This window comes from Oenanthe melanoleuca, chromosome 3 (genome assembly GCF_029582105.1).
Source record: "Oenanthe melanoleuca isolate GR-GAL-2019-014 chromosome 3, OMel1.0, whole genome shotgun sequence".
Lineage (NCBI taxonomy): Eukaryota > Metazoa > Chordata > Aves > Passeriformes > Muscicapidae > Oenanthe > Oenanthe melanoleuca.
This window is the reverse complement of record NC_079336.1, coordinates 94,749,209-94,769,108: the sequence shown is the minus strand read 5'-3', so window position 1 is coordinate 94,769,108 and position 19,900 is coordinate 94,749,209. Positions and strand designations below refer to the sequence as shown.

The 19,900-nt window shown below is 44.1% G+C and overlaps 1 protein-coding gene across 1 annotated transcript in view; it reads right to left on the bottom strand.

Annotated features, from left to right (window-relative positions):
* Window positions 1–13,799: 13,799 nt before the first annotated feature.
* Window positions 13,800–19,900, bottom strand: part of MSH2 (mutS homolog 2) — a 44,307-nt gene continuing 38,206 nt past the window's right edge. Inside the window, exons 15-16 of the mRNA XM_056487877.1 lie at window positions 17,083–17,255; window positions 13,800–15,481 (exon numbers count right to left, since the gene is read on the bottom strand). Of these exons, the coding sequence (XP_056343852.1) occupies window positions 15,311–15,481; window positions 17,083–17,255 (344 nt within the window). The 3' untranslated portion in view covers window positions 13,800–15,310. The remainder of the gene's footprint in view (window positions 15,482–17,082; window positions 17,256–19,900) is intronic.

Here is a 19,900-nt window from a genome sequence, read left to right as displayed (position 1 = left end):
TGTTTGCTCTGCAAACAGTTACAAGGAACTCCCCATATATCCCCTCTCCACAGCTTCCATTCAAATCAATAGAAGCCATCTGTCCCAGTTATTAAGATAAATCTTGGGAATTTTGATATTGGCTAGAAAGGCACTTAAAAGATCAATCACACTGCAAACAGAGAAATGTCCCTGCCTCCACCAAATGTGGAGGCTAGCTAATCTTGCTAGATAACATGCACCCAGAGGGCAAACCTTTCTGGTTTATAAACCCAGGCAAAGCCCCTATTGCTGTCCCCATCTCCTCAGCTAAATAAAACAAGAGCTGGTGCTGGGCATAGGCTGTGGGTGGCACCTGCTGCTGCAGTGTCCAGCTAGACACAAAACCTGTGAGCCCCTGCCTGCCAAAACACACACAACTCACTTTACCAGCAGAAAGGATAAGGGTGGGAGAGGTGCAGCCACCAAAAGTTGTGCTGGGCCCAGCAATGAAGGGGACAGGGAGATTTTGGGCTGTTTAGCTCTCATTTCATTGATGTTGGGTGTCCCCAGAATTGCTGTGCTGGGAGTCCAATTCCCCTGGGATTTATTCAGGGTGTCCCATGCTCCCAGGAGTTAAGATTTTCAGACTGTTTCAAATTCTTCACAATTCCAACCATAAAGCTCTCCGTCATAGAGTGTGGTGGGAAAATCCTACTTATCTGGTAGGCATTAATAATTACAGAAAACCAGAAAATATCTTACTTTGTTTTTAATAATTACCCTTTTTATACCACTGTATTTTGCTGTTACTGTTCAAGTGCCTTCCTGATTTGCAAATATATCCCTGAGGAGCCACCACCTACTTCAGCTCATTTTCTAATGGGAAAAAAATAATTCACTGAGCTCTGCTCTCCAAGAAGGCAACAAAGCAAATGAGTGGAAGAGAGAACTCACCTGGATGAGCAGCACCAGCAGCTGCCACAGCTGCTCCTGTGGTCTCTCAAGTGGCTTGTCCTGGTGTAGGCAGAAGCATCCAGTGTGTGAAATCATCCAGTCTTGGTGCATGTCAGGAGCTGGAAGAAGGCAGCAAGTCCAGTGGGAGAGGATTTCCCTTGTTTCTGCTGCTGGTGGGAAGCCCATCCATGCTGCCCTCAGGTAAGCCTGGGTTGGCTTGCTCAGACATTTGGTGACCCTCCAGGAATGGATACAGTCTCCAGGCCCCCAAAACCCTCTCCAGAGGTAGGAATGTAAAAATGGCCCTTAATCCAAGTTGTTACAGCAGAATCCAGCCCTCATATAAGGGCTGCATTTATATTGACATTACTGGGATGATGGGGCTGCCTCCAGGTCCCAAGTGTGTCACTGGGATTTTATCCCATGCTCATACCAGAGCCAGCTCAGTGTCCAGGCTGGCTGCTGGCATGTCACTGCTGGGCTTCCCTCCTTTCCAGCCTCCCCCACAGTGGGCACATGTGCATTTCTGACATTCCCATCCTGTTCCCAGCTCACTGAGACATGGCCTTCATTTTGAGAGAAGTAAATGTGCCAGGCAGAGCCCTGCATGGGGCTGGTGTTTAAGGGATGAGGCAATTACAGGTGATTCATTAGACCTTGTGCACTGGGATTTGGGGGTTTATTGTATATTGGGGTTTTCAGTGGTTCCAGACCAAGCAAGCATTCATCAGGTTGAGATGAGTGCTGTTGTTGTTTCCTGGGACTGGGTTTCATTGTCCTTCCATCTCCAGTGAGCATCTGGTCACACACACCCAGAAACACCTTCAAGGTGCTGGAATGAATCCAGAGAATTCCAGATCCTGGTGAAGGATCTAGTGGGTAAATCCCATGAGGAGTGACTGGGGGAGCTGGGGGTGTTTAGCCTGGAGAAGAGGAAACTCAGGGTTCATCTTATGACTCTCTACAATTCCCTGGAAGGAGGTTGTGGCCAGGTGTGGGTTGATCTCTTCTCCCAGGCAACCATTAATTGGAGTAGAGGACACAGCCTCAAGTTGTGCCAGGGGGGTTTCATATTGGACATCAGGAAGAATTTCTTCATGGAAGAGGTGCCCAGGGAGGTGGTGGAGTCACCATCCCTGGAGGTGCTCAAGAAACAACTGGAAATGGCACTCAGTGCCATGGCCAAGTTGACATGGTGGTGTTTGGTCAAAGGCTGGACTGGAGGATCTCAGAGGTCTTTACCAACCTGACTGATTCTGCAATTCCCTCTCCACCATATCCAAAAATTACATTTTGTCCAACTTTTGCATTTATACAGGAAGATTATATAAAGGTTAAAATCCACCTCGCCCTAGTCATGTGACCAGTTATTTTGGTGGAAATGACACAATTTGAATGAGTGTTCCAAAAAAGGTTTCACCTGAAATACCCTTGAAATGTACTGTACAAGTTGTTAAAGCCCTCACCATGCCCACTTTTTCTCTTCACTTTTATCCACTTTAATTGGTCTCTTACCCCATTTACTCCTCTGCCTGCTTCCAAGTCTTCTGCTTCCTTCCCACTGCTTTATTCTCCCAAAGTAATACAAGAGCTGTGTGTGACCCTGTGACCTGCCAAAATCAGTGCCAAAACCTCCATGGCTGAGCTGATCACCACACCAGCTCTGAAAGTGAATCACCCTCACATTTGCACTCTATGTCCTTGTTCCCCTTCATGTCCCAAGTGATTGCTTCAAAGGACAAAATTCTGCCACTGAGGGTAATTAAAAGCAGTTCATATCCTGCTAGGATTAGAGGTTTAAAAATCTCTAGTGCCAGGGAATCAAGGCGTTTGCTGTTTTTGGAGGAAACAAACTCCCACAAGAAATATATAACTTAATTTTGCTGTCAGATGTTCCCACAGACTCCTCTTGAAAGTCAACTGAAGCTGTATATATGTGCCTGAAGTCATTTTTAAAAAAGAAATTACCTTTATATTTAGATTGCCACCCTCCAGTCACTCTGAACGGTTCATGTGGGAAGTTCATAATGCTATGATCAAACCCTTTATTTTGGAATTTATTGACATTTGAGTGTCACAGATCTTCTGCATGAAAACCTCTGATCACCTTTAACACACATGATGTTGACACCAAGAGAGATGGTCCTGAGTGAGCCAGCCCTGGAACAGTGGCAAACAGCTGGGGACACTTTTCCCTTGGGCACATTGGCAGAACTAGGAGGAGCCCCCTTCCCTCACCCCAACACTGCAGGGGTTTGCCTGTTGGGCAAAGCTTTATGTCCATATGTCCATCACCACCTACAAGTCAATCAGTTGGCAGAATACTGCATGCATGGCTCCCATGGCCAAGGAAAGTGGTGTGATGTCCTGGGAAGAAAAACTTCAGCCTAACACACTATGCAGCTCAGTGACATGGGAAAATAAGTGATAAAATCAATGGAGGGACCAAACCAGAAGGATCCTCTGGGGTAAGATGCTTTATCCATGTGCTTCAGTCTCTCCCCTGCTCACTCCTGCCTGGTCAGACAGGATCAGAATTCTTCTGCACTCCTGGTCAGAGCTGTGTGCATGCCAGGAGCTGCAACAGCCCATCTCTCATTACATCAACTGCATTTGCAATGCAAAATCAAACCAATCCATCTGAACTGGGCATGGAGAGAAACACTCATCCCTGAAATCTCTGCAAATCAGGTAAAAACCACCAGCAATGGGAAATGAAAAAGTAAATATAGACAAGATTATTCATACCCAGATAATCATGTTGATCATACCAATATTTATTTTTATCTCTCATCCTCTAAAATGTAGGTATAATTAAGCAACCTCTCATGAGCATCATGTGTCCTAGTACTGAAGAAGTGAAATATTCCTATGTAGATCAAATAGTTGATGGTAAATGTTAGCATATCCTAGAGACCTGCAAGATCATTAAAGCAGAAGTTGCCTCATATTAAAAATGGTTATAGGCAGTTACAGGCTGTATCCACAGCCCTTTAGAGGAAAAAAAATGAAACATTAAGGATAATTTTTTAGTCGTTGTTTCCATCTGAAGTGCAATTACCATGTTTCTAGCCCCTCAGAGCATTTTCAATAATGAGAAGCCTGTGGGTGAATCAGACACTCCATCTTGGCTCCCTTCTGTCACTGGTGATTTCCAAGCATCTCGTGACCAGCTGCAAGCTTCTCCACAAGCCTCTGAATGAGGCATTTTTGGCATCCTCATTTCATATACATTATTTAATGGTCTCGTGAGTCTTTTCCAACCTGAATGATTCTGTGAGTCTATGCACAGGATGGTACCAGAGCCAAGGACTTGTCCTCCACAACATGGGAGACCTGTGCAGGAATTAACAGCAAATCCTTGGACCCCAGACCAGTGTTGTGGGCAGCACATTTTTCTCATTAAGATGATCAGAGTCCTGGCCCTGCAAATCTTGAGCATCTTGGCTCCAACAGAAACACAGGTATTCAGCAGTTTCTGAATTTTTCAACAGACCTACTCCCTTGTGCACACAAAGTTGATAGAAGGGGACACCAGGCCACTGAGAGGATTATAATTAAATAAACTGAAAGAGCTGAAAGCAGATGTTGCCACATGAAAAGCTGGTGGGGACAAATCCTCCCATCGTGCAGGTATCAGAATTAGGAAGCAAAAATCAGAAAGCAGCTCAGCTCAGTGGGATTGTAACAAAACATCCATTTATCAAAGTAGTCTAAAAAAAGCAGAGCTCTGGGTTTTGAAACTGCCAGTGAAAAGACAGCTGCATCTCTCAGCAATTTTTAAAGCTATCCTAAAAATTACTTTGTTTTTGCTTTGTACCTAGGCACTGAAAAGTCAACGAGCTGACTTTTTATGGTATCACATCCCAACCTAAATGCATTTTGATCTACACTGGAATGCTGTAAAAAAATTACATCAAAAGTGCACGTGAAAACAATTATGAGAGATTGTTCACTCTTTTTGATTGGTTTTCACCTACAAAGAGCAGAGACTAAAGAGAAACCCAGAGGCACAGACTGGCTCTGCAGCACTTTCTTGCTAGAGCACATAATTATATTTTCTGAAGCAAAGGAAAACATAACCAGTGCAAAATCCTGCCTCATGTCATGAGGGTCTTGCTTGCTTTTCCACAGAGGTGGTGAAGATGGGTACAGCCAGTACATACCATAGAGAGGGCTCATACACCCTCTGAGCATCTCCACAGCAGAAAACACAACTTAACCCGGGCAGAGGCAGCAGGCAGTGCAAGGGGGGTAACTCCCTGTGCATGGGACCAGGTGCCCAAAGCCCTAAAGCCAAATGTGGGGAGACCTGGGTGGCTCTGGGGCAATTTGGGCTGCATCTGGGGGCTGTCCAGCAGCCATCTCAGCAGAGCCTTCCCCCAGGGCTGTTCCTGCACAGCTGAGAGGGATGGGGACACCATGGGGGTCTCAGCACATCAGCTGGGGTGTTTCAGCCATTCCTCACCTTCCTGCTTCTCACTTTGGTCAGACCTGCAGGGCACTTGAGGATCCCAGCTCTGAGCAGGGGAATGGGTGCCACCACAGTGCCCTTGTCTCCTTGGCACCTGCATCAGCTGCAGGGCCACAGGGCCCCAGGCATGGCAACAGCTGTGCAGACACTGACACTCAGCTCCCCTGCCAGCCTGGGGCAGCATCCAGAGCACAGCCAGCATCCATCCCATTTGCAAGCAGAAGATGGTTTGGCACTGGTGCCCAGAGGAGTGCTCCTGGATGCCCTTCAAGCAAATAACTACACAACAACTCCAGCAGAGAAGATTCAAAAGCCAATTTTTAAGGAGCATTATTTTATTAAGGGGTTTTAAAGAAATTGTTTTGCCCAACAGAAGGAGAGGAGGGCTGTTGGGTTGGCAGGAGCCTGGCATTCAGGGTGACACTGCTGCTCACAGGAGGACTTTCAGAGAATCATGGAATTACAGAAGCATTAAGATTGGGAAAGACCTGTAAGACCACTGAGTTCAATCATTAACCCAGCACTGCCCAGCCCACCATTAAACCATGTCCCTGAGTGCCATATCTACATCATTTTTAAACACTTTCCAGGATGGTGACTCCACCACTTCCCTGGACAACCTTTTCCATGAAAAATCATTTCCTAATATCCAATCTTAACAATTTCCTCTCCTGTTTATCTGGCACATTTCCTCTCTGCCCATCAGCCCTTTGGATCAGCAGTGGCACCATTCCCACATCTTCCACTCCTGATAGAAATGTGGTACTGACATGGAGGGCCTGCACAACCTGCCAGGAGAGAAATAACCCCCATGAAGAGAATCATTCCAAGACACTGCTGGTACCCACAGATGCCCAGGGCTGAGGAGAAGGTTTCTAAGGGCAAGAGATGATCTTGATATGCTCAAGTCAGCACCAGTAGCACCTCATACAGTCAGGGGATGCATTCACTGCATCATTCAGCACTGGTGGACATCTTTGCTCTAAAATCTTTTACAATTCCAGAAACTGCAGCTGGGTGTTATTAGCATCAGCCCTATACCCTCCAGTATTTTTCTAGTACCCCACTGGTGTTTAATACACCATGCTGGCAGCTCTGGGAGTCTGGGAGCACCATCCTTCAGAGAGCTTGTCCCTGCTTGGTTCAGTGCTTTCTTGTACAGGCAGGAAATTTGTTGTGGGTGGTGTTAAAGCACCTGCAAGGTGGATGTTGAGACCATGAGGAGAGCTCTGAGTAGGCAGTATTTGCCTTGTGAATGGTGTGGTGCTCAGTTCAAACTGCAAAGGTTTTTCTGCCCTGATTAGCTACCACAGGCTGTGGAGACACTCCAGGGAGAGAGAAGTGAGAGGTCTCCACATGGATTTCTTTCCCCCACTGCTGAAAAAATTTAGTAATTTAAATCCCAATATATTATCAATGGACATTTCTATCTGGACAGCCACTAAAAATATGGGTTAGAATAAATACTGGTGTCCCCAGAGAGGGGCTGACTGGGAAGACAAGGGTGACACCTAAGAAGTTTTACTTAGGGTCCTGCTTCAGGAGGGAAGCAAAGAGCCTGTCTCCTTTCAGGACATCAATGAGGATCCCTTTCCATGTGCTTTTCTGCTCTGAACTGGATAAAGACCAGTATCTTTCCATATAGTCTTTCCAGCAACCATTTTTGGCCACTCAGTCCATTTTAAGACAGGAACTGCTGACTTTCAGGGTACATTGAAGCTGAGAACTTATTTCTGCTAGGCTGGTTTCTAGCTGATCTCTCTGCTACAAGCAGAGCCCAGCCAAGGTTTTTCCACAGCTCACACTCTGACACAGAGACTCACACCCTACTCATCACAGCTTGTCTGCTCTCATGGATGTTCCTAACATGGCTTGACAGAGGGAAAAAGCTTTTCTAGACAGGTGAATTTTCAGCAGGCACAAGACAAGCTGGTGACATCCAAGCTTTCTGCCATCCAAGTCCTGGAGCTGCCCTGCCTGCACACATTCAGGAGCACCAATTTTTACAGCCACTTTCCCCTCAGCTGAATCTGAAAGACTTGCTAGTGTATTCATTTTTATAGAAGAAGAAATAGGACTATTTTCTGAGTGCAAAGAGCTTTTGTTGGGGTTTTTTTTTTGTGTGGCCTTTTTAGAGCAGCATGTAAAGAACACCCAAAAATTACAGCCTCTCCCACCTGCCCCACACTTCAGCCTTCAGGTTCAGGACTCCATTCAGTCTCAAAGGGCTCAGGGCTTGTTTTCACTACCCCAGGAAGTGAGAATTTAAACATCACCCACAGACTCATGGTGACCTCATTCTGCTCTATTCAAATTGGTGGAAGTTTTGTCACTAACTTACATAAGAGCAAAATCAAGCAGTCTGTGGTATGTGAAGTAGAAACCCTGTAGTTTGTACCACTTCAGTTTAAGCTCATGCTCCTCATGGCTGGGCTCCTCCTCTCCTCCCTGTCTGTCTATCCAATTCCACAGCACTAAAACCAGAGGAATTCACGTTGAGCATTTGCACTGTGCTGGCTGCAGTGCAAAGCAGGACTGTGTTTGGGGAGACACTAAACTGCAGGAGAGGCAGAGAGGAGCATCCCTCCTTCAGCAACCAACACCATCCTAAAGGTGTGCAAGGCTCTTGACCCCTACACCCGTGGGAAGGTTTTCCAAAACCCTCCTGACTGATGGTTATGGAGCTTTCTTTGAGCTCCCTGTGAAATGCATTATTGGCTGCCTGCTCTCTATAGACCAGATGCATTGCAATCTATTTTATAGACTAAATTTCCCCATTTGGATAAAGATTCTACTTGGACAGACCTCATAAAGGGACTGGCCCAGAGCAGGCACAGCAGCTCAGGATTTCACAGCAGGCATCCTTCCCATGCTACTGTGTCCTCCTGGAAGGGCCAAAGAGCAAGTTTTCAGGCATTATCTGCAAATGTCAGATTACTGCACTGGTTACCATACTCCCCAAAAAAATCCTTGTTCAGATTAAACACCTTCAAGCACTCTGTCTTGCATGATATCCTTTGGTAAGGGTAATAGCAAAAGAAAAATCCTAAGTGCAGGCACCAGGATGCGTGGGAGGTGCAGCAAAGCCTTGGATGGTTTGATTTCCTCTTGTGCACAGGATAAATAAGCATCTAGTCACTGATGGAGATCAGTTCTCATTCTTAAAAAAACAGTAAAACTGAACTTTGTAATACTAATGGGTAAAATACTCATCAGCTTTCAAAGATTTCCAGTAAGAAAATCACACTTTTATCTACAAACTACACTCCAGAGAGAAATTAAACCATTGAGAATTACTGAGAGCACAACAGCATTAGTGTGGATTCATGGGCCAAATCAACAGCTATCTAATCTCAGGGTAAAAAAAAAAAAGCATTTACTTCATGCAGCTCCTCTGATTCACACTGAACGAGCACATCTCTTACAAGAGAGATTACAGACTTAATCCTGTGTCTCTCTACAGCAGAAAGATAAACAGCACTGCAGTTTTCTCATAACCTATGTTGTATCATACTATCATACTACATCATGCTTGAAATCCAGCTACAGCAGCACAGAAAGAGGGGCTTCTGCAAGGTTTCCCTCTCAGAAATTGATTTCCTCCCCAGAGTGTAAAAAAAAAAAAAAAAAAGAAAAAAAAAAAAAGAGAGAGAGAGACACCATTAAAACACTACTGTAGGGGAAATAACCAGGAATATGATAATAAGATTTAGATCTGTTAGAGCCAGGTTCACTCTGCTCCAGGGCTGTGTCATTGCACAGGACAGGTCCAAGCTGGGGTCTCACAGGAGCTTCCCCCACAGAACATCAAATATTTTAAGCAAGCCACCCAGCCATGCAAGTGTTTCATAGTGCTGGTGGTTCAGTTAGCAAATGCTGTTCATTTTATGGGGCAACCTCAAACAGGTGGTTTTGGTCTCAGATTAATTTCTTTAAGTTAAAGGCAATGCTGTTCACCTTTCAGAACACTCCTGGAGAAAGGCCAGCCTGTGCTGGGGGCCAGGGCTCCTACAGCAAACTGGACCAAAGGAGACCATGCCATGGACTCTGCACTATCAGAGCTACCCCAGGTGGCTGCTCCCAGCTGGTGCAGTCACTCTTGTCATCTCAGACCTTTGTGCCAGCCTGGAGAAGTGCAGCTTTTAAACCCTGGGGGCATGCACCCCTCTGATCTCCTGCCCCTACATCACCTGCCTTGGGCCCTACAGTACACATCCTTTTATACAGCAGGCTTCTTTTTTTTACCTTTTAATGTCATTGACTGCCACCAATGTGCAAGTGAATTGCTCCAGAGCATCCCAGTGTCCCTGAATTGAATGATAAATGCCACAGCAAAATGAAGATATGAAAGATGACTTCCTGCAAGCAGAAAGGGAGTGTGGGCTTGAAAAATCTACTACTGCCCAAGGTGAAAAGAGTCAGCAGGTACAGAAACCAAAACTCCTACACTGCCCTCCCAGGTCATAGCAAAAAAAGACTGCAGCCAGAGCATCTGCAATAAAACGAGCATCAGAAAAATCATGCTAGTTATTTGGGTGTTGAACATTGATATGAAGCTTGGTTTTTATTTTTACCTTCTTCATTAGCACATGAAAGCATAAGGAAACCACTTGCCATTATGTTGAGACCCTGAAAACCAAGAAAGGGACACTCATGTCAGCAACAACCTCCAGCAGAAAGACAAGAGGAAAAATTACTGCAGGTATCCAGGCAGAGGGAATTGCCTCTGAACGGCATTTCCCCATCACCTGAACCCACGAGGCTTGCACCATGGTAACACATGCTGCCATTCCTTGCATGGCTTGGGACCACATTCTGACAGCTACATTTCTGATCCTCTGTGGAGTGTTTTTTGTTGAACCACAGGCCCTGGGGAGGAGATGCAGCACGTGGCACAGTTTGCTGGCTCTCTCTGTCCCCTACAGTGTCACTCTGGCTGCACCTGCACAGGGAGAGCAGCTCCCCAGCCAGCTCTGGATTGGGGGTCAGGTGGGTGAAGGGAGGTTCAAAACTTGGGCTGCCTGCTGTCAGAGGCTTCTGGGAGCAGCCACACAAGGGAAACCAGCAGGCATGCTGGAAAGACTGACAATCTCTGCTCTGAAGCCCACAGTGGTGGATGCTTTCCTGAAGCTTTGTGCACAAAGGACAGAAGATACTTCAAAATCTCAGTAGGAAAGAGTTCATGTTTGTCAGGATATAAAGCAGCACCATCAGGCAGGCACAGACACTTTCAGGAGTGCTGCCCAGCTTCCTGCCTCCCCCCAGCACAGTCCAGCAGGGCTGGAGATGGGACCACACTGCCAGTGATGTGCAGCAGCACTCCCTGTGCAGGTCTGCTCTTTGCCATGGCAGCTGGGCCCACTGCCAGAGTCCACAGCAACACAGGGGACAGCTGCTTGATTTTTGGAGAAAGAGTGAACATATTGAAACCAGCCCCAGTGCGAGCTCATCACCCTGACAAGCAATGGCTTTGCAGCATGCAGCAGGAGGGGTGGATCAGCAGGGAAATGTTCTTACAGGCACTGGCTATTTATTCTCAGCTCTTCCCTCGGCTCTTGCTGTTTAGCACAGCTGTTTTCAGTTTCCCAACCGTCCCCACAAAGATGGAACAATTAAGGAAACTGCCACAGAAATCCAGCAGCTCAAACTAGGTGCCAAAGCACCTTTTCCTCACAAAGGCAAAAAAGCAAACACATTTTCTCACCTCTGAGAAAGCACTACTCTGCAGCAGCAAACACAACCTGTCATCTGCTTTACAGGATTGTCTCCCTCAGCTGCAGGCACTGCTGCTGGGTCAGGCAACAGGGGACACCAAGTCAGGAGGTAAGTCCCAGCTGCCACTAAAAATGATCAGAAATTGTCACTTCCCTCTTTAATGGCAGAGGTTGGTCCCTCTCAATCTGACTGGCAAAGCAGCATGTGTAGGGGTGGATCTACCCCTGTCCCACCCCAGACAAATAAAAATCTCTGCTGGCAGCTGGACACACATACATAAATGAAGCACTGTAAGGTGCTCCTCTGTGTACAGGAACAGTGCAGGAGCTTGGCAGGAATAGAGAGGAAAGGCAACAGGCTGGGAAAGGCAGCTGCAAGGCTGGGAGAGGAACAGGAACATCTGAGAGACAACAGCTAACAGGCCTTTTTCAGCAAACAGCATCAAGAGCCAAGTTACACTGCAAGGGTTGCAGCCATCTCAGGAAGATGACAGCACCTCTCCCCTGTATTGTAAGGCTTCAAGCTCCTGAAGCCACTTCTTTTCCTTCTTCCCAGGTCAGCAAGAGGCAAACAATTCAATGCATGACCTCACACTACACTTCAGATGCAGAGCAGCAACTGCTCTTTCTTGATTTTTCTAATAAATGTGCCCCACTGCAGAATAACAAGACCAATTGTCTCACTGCTTCATAGCCAGAGAAACTGCTCAGCCTGTGTTGGGTGTTTGAAAACTCATTAAATTAATGCCATGAAACTCAGTTTAAACAATCATCATAATCTTGCAACAAACCAAATGAAACTGCTCACACAGTCCCAGCCCTCAGCAATCAGCTCTCCCCCAGGCTTACTGTATCTGGAAAATTGAGACCCAGTCAATCACAGGGTGGTTGTCAGCTCAGAACAGCTACATGCACCAAGAGCAGAGGAAAGAGACACAGAGCCACTTGGTGACTGCATTATTATCAGGCACAGCTGCAAGAGATGAGTCCAGATCTAGCAGGCAGCATTCCCTGGATTTGTGAGCTTGATCCCTGGAGTCATCCAACCCCAAATGGAGCCTTTGACCACAACCCAAGAGGTAAACCCAACACTTTTCCATCAGGCTGGCTACCAGGTGCTCCTGATCAGAAAGGAAGTGAAATCATCAAAGGAAAATTAATTCACTCAGTGTCTGCTCATGTCCCCTCTTTTGTTTTACCCCAGCTAATGCAGTTTTCTTCACAAAGAGCCTTCTGGATGAACAGCAGAGACTAAAAAGATCACTTGCCTGCAGCATTCAGTGCCAGGCTTTCTCAGGTGAACAAGCAAAGAGAACTTTGCATCATTATTCAAAGCTAACAGTACATGGCCTCACTGCTCCTCAACAGCCTCCTTAGTTTCTTTAGAAACTTAGATAATCTTTGCATCCCTGGCACAGCTCTGTAATAAGCAGAAGTTGTGGAATTTCTGCTGCCCCATAGGTACATTTCTGAACAAAAAGCTAAATTGGAACTAGCAAAAATAGCCACCCCGCCTGCTCACATGAAATCACACTACCTGTAACCCAGTTTGCAAGCAGCACTGACATATGGAGACTTAACCCTGCCTGATCTCCTCTTGCCTATATCCAGCAGCAGAGGGAGGGGGAAGTGTAGTGCAGAGAGAAAAACAGTTCAAAAGATTAGTTTTAAAATCTTGTTAACTTGCACCCCTCTTCCTTGAGAGTGTTGAAGGGCATGAGAAAAAATGAATCTTCTTTGTTGCAGATACATCAGATGCTTTCTGAAGCACACAGAAAGTGCTGCCCAAGGCTGGTCCATCACTCCTGAGCACCTTCCACCCTCAGACAGGCAAATCTGGCCACATGGGAATACCTCTATCAGCCTGCAACAGCAATACAAAAATAAAAGCAGCCTGTCCTCAGCACACTGCAGACACACAGCACTGATGCACTGCAGCCAGAAAGGAGAGAGTAGACACAAGGAACATAAAGGGGACTGAGAGAAGCAGAGAAGTGGCTCCTCTTGCTGGCAGCAGCTCAGAAAGGAACTCCTTGGCAGCCAAAGTGCACACAAGGGCCAAAGGGATAACAGAGAAATTCCTGGAAGAGATGACCTCTGATGGTTTCATGCCTGTTCTCTTGGTTACATGGACACATTGAGCAAGGGGCATCTTTGCTCAGACCACAGGGATCTCAGCCTGTCAGTGCCAGCCACTCCTGCCTCACAGGAACAGCTCGTTTCTAGCAATACCTAAAGCAGTTTGAGCCAACATTTTTGGATACTTTGATGGTTGAAACAATCAAAATTCCTAAAACATACATTGTTACTGTATGCAACAGATTCCTTCATCACAGGCTTTTCCAGACCATGCATCAACTGTGCTGTTTGTAGATGCAGACCTGTTTTTGTCTTTGTAAGCAGAATGCATTTTAATTTAAAGGCCAGAAAGGTGTTATGCAGCACCTCAACCTCTCAAACAAGCCTTCAGTGCTTCTGTTAAGCAGGTCCATTACATCCCAGTCCTAGTCTAAGTACAAGCATTATCCAACAGCAAACTGAACATCACTACAACTATTTAAATGTTTAAATGCAGACCACTGCAACACATTAATCCCTGGCACAGGGCTATAGCACAGCTTTAACAGCAGCACTGTTGTCCCCAGCACACACCCACTGATGCAATCTCTGAACACAGTAAGAGTTTGCCAATAACATCTTCAGCATGATTTTATTTCTATCATCTCCTGCGACAAACACCTTTTCCCATTAGTCTTTCAACGCTGACAGTTTTAAATATAGGTAGTATTCTTCAGTTACAATTTAAAATGCTAAATTTCAAGGAGAAAATAGACTTGTACCGGCATGCTTTCAAACTGTCTCAATGAGAGAAGCACATGAGATAAAAATCAATCCATTCTTACTTTGCAGACACCCTTCACTAATCATGTCCAGATCAGATGTTCCAGTTAAAATGTAACTTCACCCCAGCCTCTGCTTACATTACAAAACCACAGCTCAGGCAGGAAGAGCAGGCCTGTAGTATATTTGACTCAAGCCTTACCATTTACACAGCAAACAAAAAAAAATCCTCTCACCCACCCACCTCAAACCCCCCAAGCCCTGTGCAGGTACACATGCAAAAAAATTCTGACAAACCACAACCCTATCTGGTTGGAAAAGACCAAAGATTATGGAATCCAACCATCAACCCAGCATGGCCAAGGCCACCACTGAGCCACGTCCCTGAGTGCCACATCTACACCCATTGCCAACACCTCCAGGGTGGTGACTCTGACACTTCTCCAGGTGGCTTGTTCCATGGTTTGACAACCCTTTTGGTAAAGAAATTTCTCCTAATACCCAATCTAAAACTCCTCTGGTGCAATTTGAGGCTGTTTCTTCTTGTCCCATCACTTGTTATTTGGGAGAAGAGCCCAATCCCCACCCAGCTACAGTCCTTCCAGGGAATTTTAGAAAGTGGTAAGATCTCCTCTGAACCTCCTTTGGCCCAGGCTGAACAACCCCAGCTCCCTCAGCAGCTCCTCAGACTTGTGCCCCAGAGCCTTCCCCCAGATCCACTACTTTTCTCTGGATTCTGTCCAGAACCTCAATGTCTTGTAGTGAGGGCTCCAGAACTTGACACAGGATTTGAGGTGTGGCCTCACAAGTGCCACATTCAGAGGGACAATCACTGCTGGTCCTGCTGGCCACACTCTTTCTGACACAGGCCAGGATGCCATTGGCCTTCTTGGCCACCTGGGCACACTTAGATGGTTTCTTCATAATGGAGCATGAATACAGCATCATAAATCTTTAGTAAATTAATTAATATAATTGCATCACACAAAAAAGAATCATGGTCTAGGACAAAGATTCTGTGTACACACTACTGTTTTCCAAGGCTCTGGCAATTGTTTGACACCTCAACTGTTAGACTTTCTAGCACACTTCTGGTAAAGTATTACATGCTTTGTTTGTGCAGTCAGTAACTCTCAATATGAAAAACCATTTTATTGCAAACTTCTAAAAGGATAAAATAATCCCAACTGAAGCAGGAATCTGACACACAATGTGCTCAGAATTTTTTACAAAATAATTACAATCCAAAAAAAAAAAAGCCTACATAAATCAGTACAAGTATAACAAAGTATAAAAGCTACAAGACAAGAAAATTATAGTTCAATACAAAATATGCTTTAAGACCTGTATCCTATTCTCACACATTTCATGATGTAACTTTCGTTCGAGAAATTATTTCATTCACAAAACTGTTGTTTTTTGCCAGAACATCATTTCTCAACTGCTTCAACTTGACTTTGATGTCTTCTTCTGACATATCTGCCAGGGGCAATGCTTTCACTTGACAAAGAAAATCCTGAATTATCTTTTCACCTTCCTGAAACGGAGAGAAGGAAAAGAAAACAGGAAAGATGTTTAGATTGCAAGCAGGAATTTTCCAAATTCCCTACAGATACAAAGTATTGTTCATCAGTAGAAACTCAGCGCAGGCAAAAATTATGGTTATTTTTGTCCTTGCTATCAAGTTCTGAACACCAGAACAAACCATTTACGCTGGTACCAGAAGTTCATTTTCAATGCATGAGCAAAAAGCACCAGTTGATCAGCATAAATACAGTATTTAACATTATGGTGTCCTGTAAGTTCCACATTTAATTTCAGTGTGCAGCCACATGAGGTGAGGACTGCCAGCAGCAACAGCATCAGAATGGTCATATTACCCAAACTAGCTACTTTTAGAAGGGACTGTCAATCAAAACCAATATTTCAACATGCAGAAGGACAAATTGTAACCAGGCAACTGCAGAGTGGCCGTCACCAAGGAGAACAGATGATAATTAAGCTTTATGCATATGCTTTTACACAAACAGGCAAAGTGGAGCTTCTAAACAATCTGACTTAAATAGCAAGAACAAACATTGCAATGAACAGTATTCAGAATCCCTGCACTGGAAACAATTGGCCCAGAATGCACAAGTTGTCTAGTTCTCTGCACCACAGAATTCTACTGAAAAGTTTCCTCTTATCATTTAAGACTGATGAAGTAGTTTTCAGTGCAGAAGTTTCCAAAAAGTAACAGCACCCTTTTTCCTCTACACATGATGTTAACCAAGGCAGACAAATTCTCTGGGTGAGACATCTAAAGCTCTGCCATTCTATTGCCTAGAGGGTTTATGGAATATTAGGTATTATTGAAACACCAAAGAATAAAACATGCATGTGGTACAAGGCTGACTGGTACTGACATGTACACTGGTACATGTGGAGTTTCAGGCTGACTGCTGGGACACAGAACTAAGCTCTGGAAGCAGGTTTGTATGCACACAGCAAGGAGGACCCAGCTACTGACAAAAACCAACACAAGCCACACAGCAGCAGCCACAGATGCTGTCAGGACTCTTAATCCAGCAACAAGACAACAGGACATTCTGTAAAAGCTTCCTGCAGCCTTTGTTTTCCTTTTCTTTAAAGAAACTTTGTTTTGTGACACCTGTAAATCAGACATTCCAGGTACTGACTGCCATACTCTTTGATATGATCAGCTCCTGAGATGTGACAGTTCTGATGGGGCATGGAAGAGCACAAAGGAGGGGCTGGGTATTCAGCTTTTCTCTGTGAACAGGTCAGATCACACTGGGCTCTAAGAACTCAGCACCCATGAACACTCAAATAAGGGGAAGCAAAACCAAGTATGACCCAACTGCAGAACCAAGAATGTTCTACACAATGGTAACAAAAGCTGTATCTTAAATCCATGTTTTTAGATAAAATTCTTGCCTTCATTAACTTGAAATTAGTCTAAATCAAACTCACTACCCCTGAACATCTCTTGAACTCCTAATGAGCATCATAGCCAAGCCATTTTGTTATGGAAAAATACATTATAGGGTAATTATCCTCATGCTTTGGGAGAATCTGAATCCTTAAATGATTTTGCTTTAGCTATTCAAATGTTTAAAATTATTTCTGATAGCAAACCTCTCTTTCTCTGTATAATTTCTTGGCTGGTGGTTCTCCTTCAGATTCCTTGGACTTGCCAATGTTTTGAAACTCTTCCAGCTCCAAAGCTTTCTCTCTTGCACTTTCTATCACATGTTTTGGGAAAGCTGCCAACTCTGCTACGTGTATTCCAAAACTCTGGTCACAAACACCTGGATGCAGAGAAAAAACCCCAACAGTTAAGAATTCTCAGAAGATAATATGGCTACACAGAGATTATATGGACATGCTTGTAATAGCTCTTATGCTTTTAATAGTTCTGAAGAACTAAGTGTGTGACATTATCTGGTTCTCCCCAACACTTCTTGTTTTATCTTTTCTGCTAAAAATGATAACACAGAATAAAAAATATGCTCTTATTTAATTAAGCTCCATTAGAGCAGTAATTGCAGAGCTCCACAGTGCTTCAAAAAGAAATGAAAAACTCTTCAGGCAGAGAGAATTTCCCTCTAGTACTTTAATGAAATTGTACAATTATTTTTATTCAAGTATTTTGGCACAGTCTGTAGAATATAATTATTCACATTTTTAACAGGTATCTCTGACATTTACTCTATACCTATATAAATACATATATGTGTGTGTATAGATAAATATTAAAAATGTTGCAGTCTCAATCATCTCTCTCTTTCTTTGAATCTGTACCACATAACTCCTCAGTCTCCAGGAGTCATCTTCAATTATATCAAAATCTTTCAACTGTAACTTCACACTTACTTCAATTAACACACTGTTTATAACATGTTTGAGAAAAGCCCTCATAATTGCTCAGAATACATAAAACAATTTTCACTTCAGTATTAAAAGCCCTTTGATAAAATCTATCAGCTCTTATTTGTTTACATTATCATAATTCCATTTGTCCTCCCACAGATATTACTACATAATTTTAATTCTGGTCTCCAGCAAGGAGTTCAGAATAAATTAATTACATTTGCAAAATGGTAGGTTGTTTTTTTTAACTAATCATCTATTCAATAGTGGGTAACCAAAGAATAGCTGATGGAAAACTTAGCATTTAGACTTTTTCTGGTTTATTAACCCTGTAATCTCTCAGGTTTATTAAAGGAAATTAGTCTTCTTGGTTTTGTATTAAAAAGACACCTTCCCAAACCCAGAGATAACTCAGTTCTCAGCTCAGAGAATCCTGAGCAGAGGCCTGGAGAGCAGTACTTCATGTGTCTCCTCTTCTGGTGATTTTGTCACTCTTGAAGCATGAGGACATGGTTGAAAACACTGTACAAAAGTTCCTTGTCATGCTTTTCAGGTTTAGTTATATATTTCAAATGGCACTGAGCTGCCCATACACACATCCTTGATGGAGCAATATAATAATTCTAAAAGGGAAAGAGCACAACACTAAAAGCAAAAAGTCAGGTGAAAGATGGGTATCTGATTGGAGACCATGTATTTAAAGATGAAGATTTCATAGTGCTGTATCTCCTCTAAGGTTTAAATAGATAGACAAAAAATATTGTGTCTTCATGCCCAATAGCATCTCCAAGAAAATGGATGGAATGGAAAGATATTGCATGTACAAAGAAGACTAAAAATGGCAAAACTGATTGAAGAAAAATATGAAACTGGGCTTCTACAGTTTTTATCATGACCAGAATGGCTGAATTAATACAGGTTTTAGAAACAAAAGGACTGGGTTGAAGAAAGAGAGCTCGCCCAACTGTCTGGGGAATATTTGGGGGTTTTATTGTGTGAGCTGCTGTTCCAAAGGATGTAGAAGGTAAGAGTTTGATATAGTGTATATTGATTCCCTCCTCAACAAACATGGTCAAAATAAGGCAGCTAAAGATGGCTTGTTTGCAGATTCTGTACATCACCATCTCTTGCTGCACCAAAACCACTTGGTTTCCATGTACACTTGCAGCAGATTGACTATTATTCCTCAGTTCCAATGCCACACTGAATCACCTTTTAAGCACCTATTTGAGCAATGCATTCAGAGGGTATGAACCTTCACTTTGTGGAAGGAGCTCAGCATGTGCTGGAGAAGATGGGAAACAGCAAACTACAAACTGGGAAAGAACCACAGACCCCTCCTCTCCATGGGACCAGCTGGGAACCAGGGCCACAGCAATTTGGAGTAATATTAGAGCAAAAACTGGGCATTCCCTGAGAAAGTGCCCCCACAAAACCCACTTCTAAAGAATAAAGACCCCTAAAAGACAAGGACACAGAGTTTAAAAGTACAGGGCTGTGGCAGACAGAGCTAATCCACTCAGTTTTGAGTAGACTCTCAGCAAAGCCAGAGGAGAGCAGTACTGCTCCTGCTGTGATTCCCCTTGCTCAGAGCAGTCTCCCAAGCTTTACAGAAAAGCACCCAAAACCTAACTGCAAGATTAAAGCCAGAGGGGAACACAAAATTAGAAGTGGTCATACATGTAATCTAATGGCAAGAAATGAAGTAATTTCATGGATTTAAACCCAGAAAAAATGAGTAAGAAATAGGCAATTAGTAATGTCATAGGAGTAAAGCCAGCAAGGTATCAGATCCAGATAGCCAGAGTGTTCCATAGTAACCCTGTTCCACCCATTCAAGTGTTATCTAACTCATTCCTTTGTTGTGGAACTCAGAAGAGGAAAATTAAGAGGTATACAGAGTAAGAAGGAATACTGTGCCCACATTTAAAATCAAAATCTCAGCCCAGAGGTTGCTAACCAGACTGAAATGCTCCAGTGAGAACAATCCAAAATGACTGTAGTGTTCACAACTAAATCAGAATGCCATAAATGGGCACACCTTGCAAGCCACAGTTACAGCTCTGCTTTATTTAGCAACAAA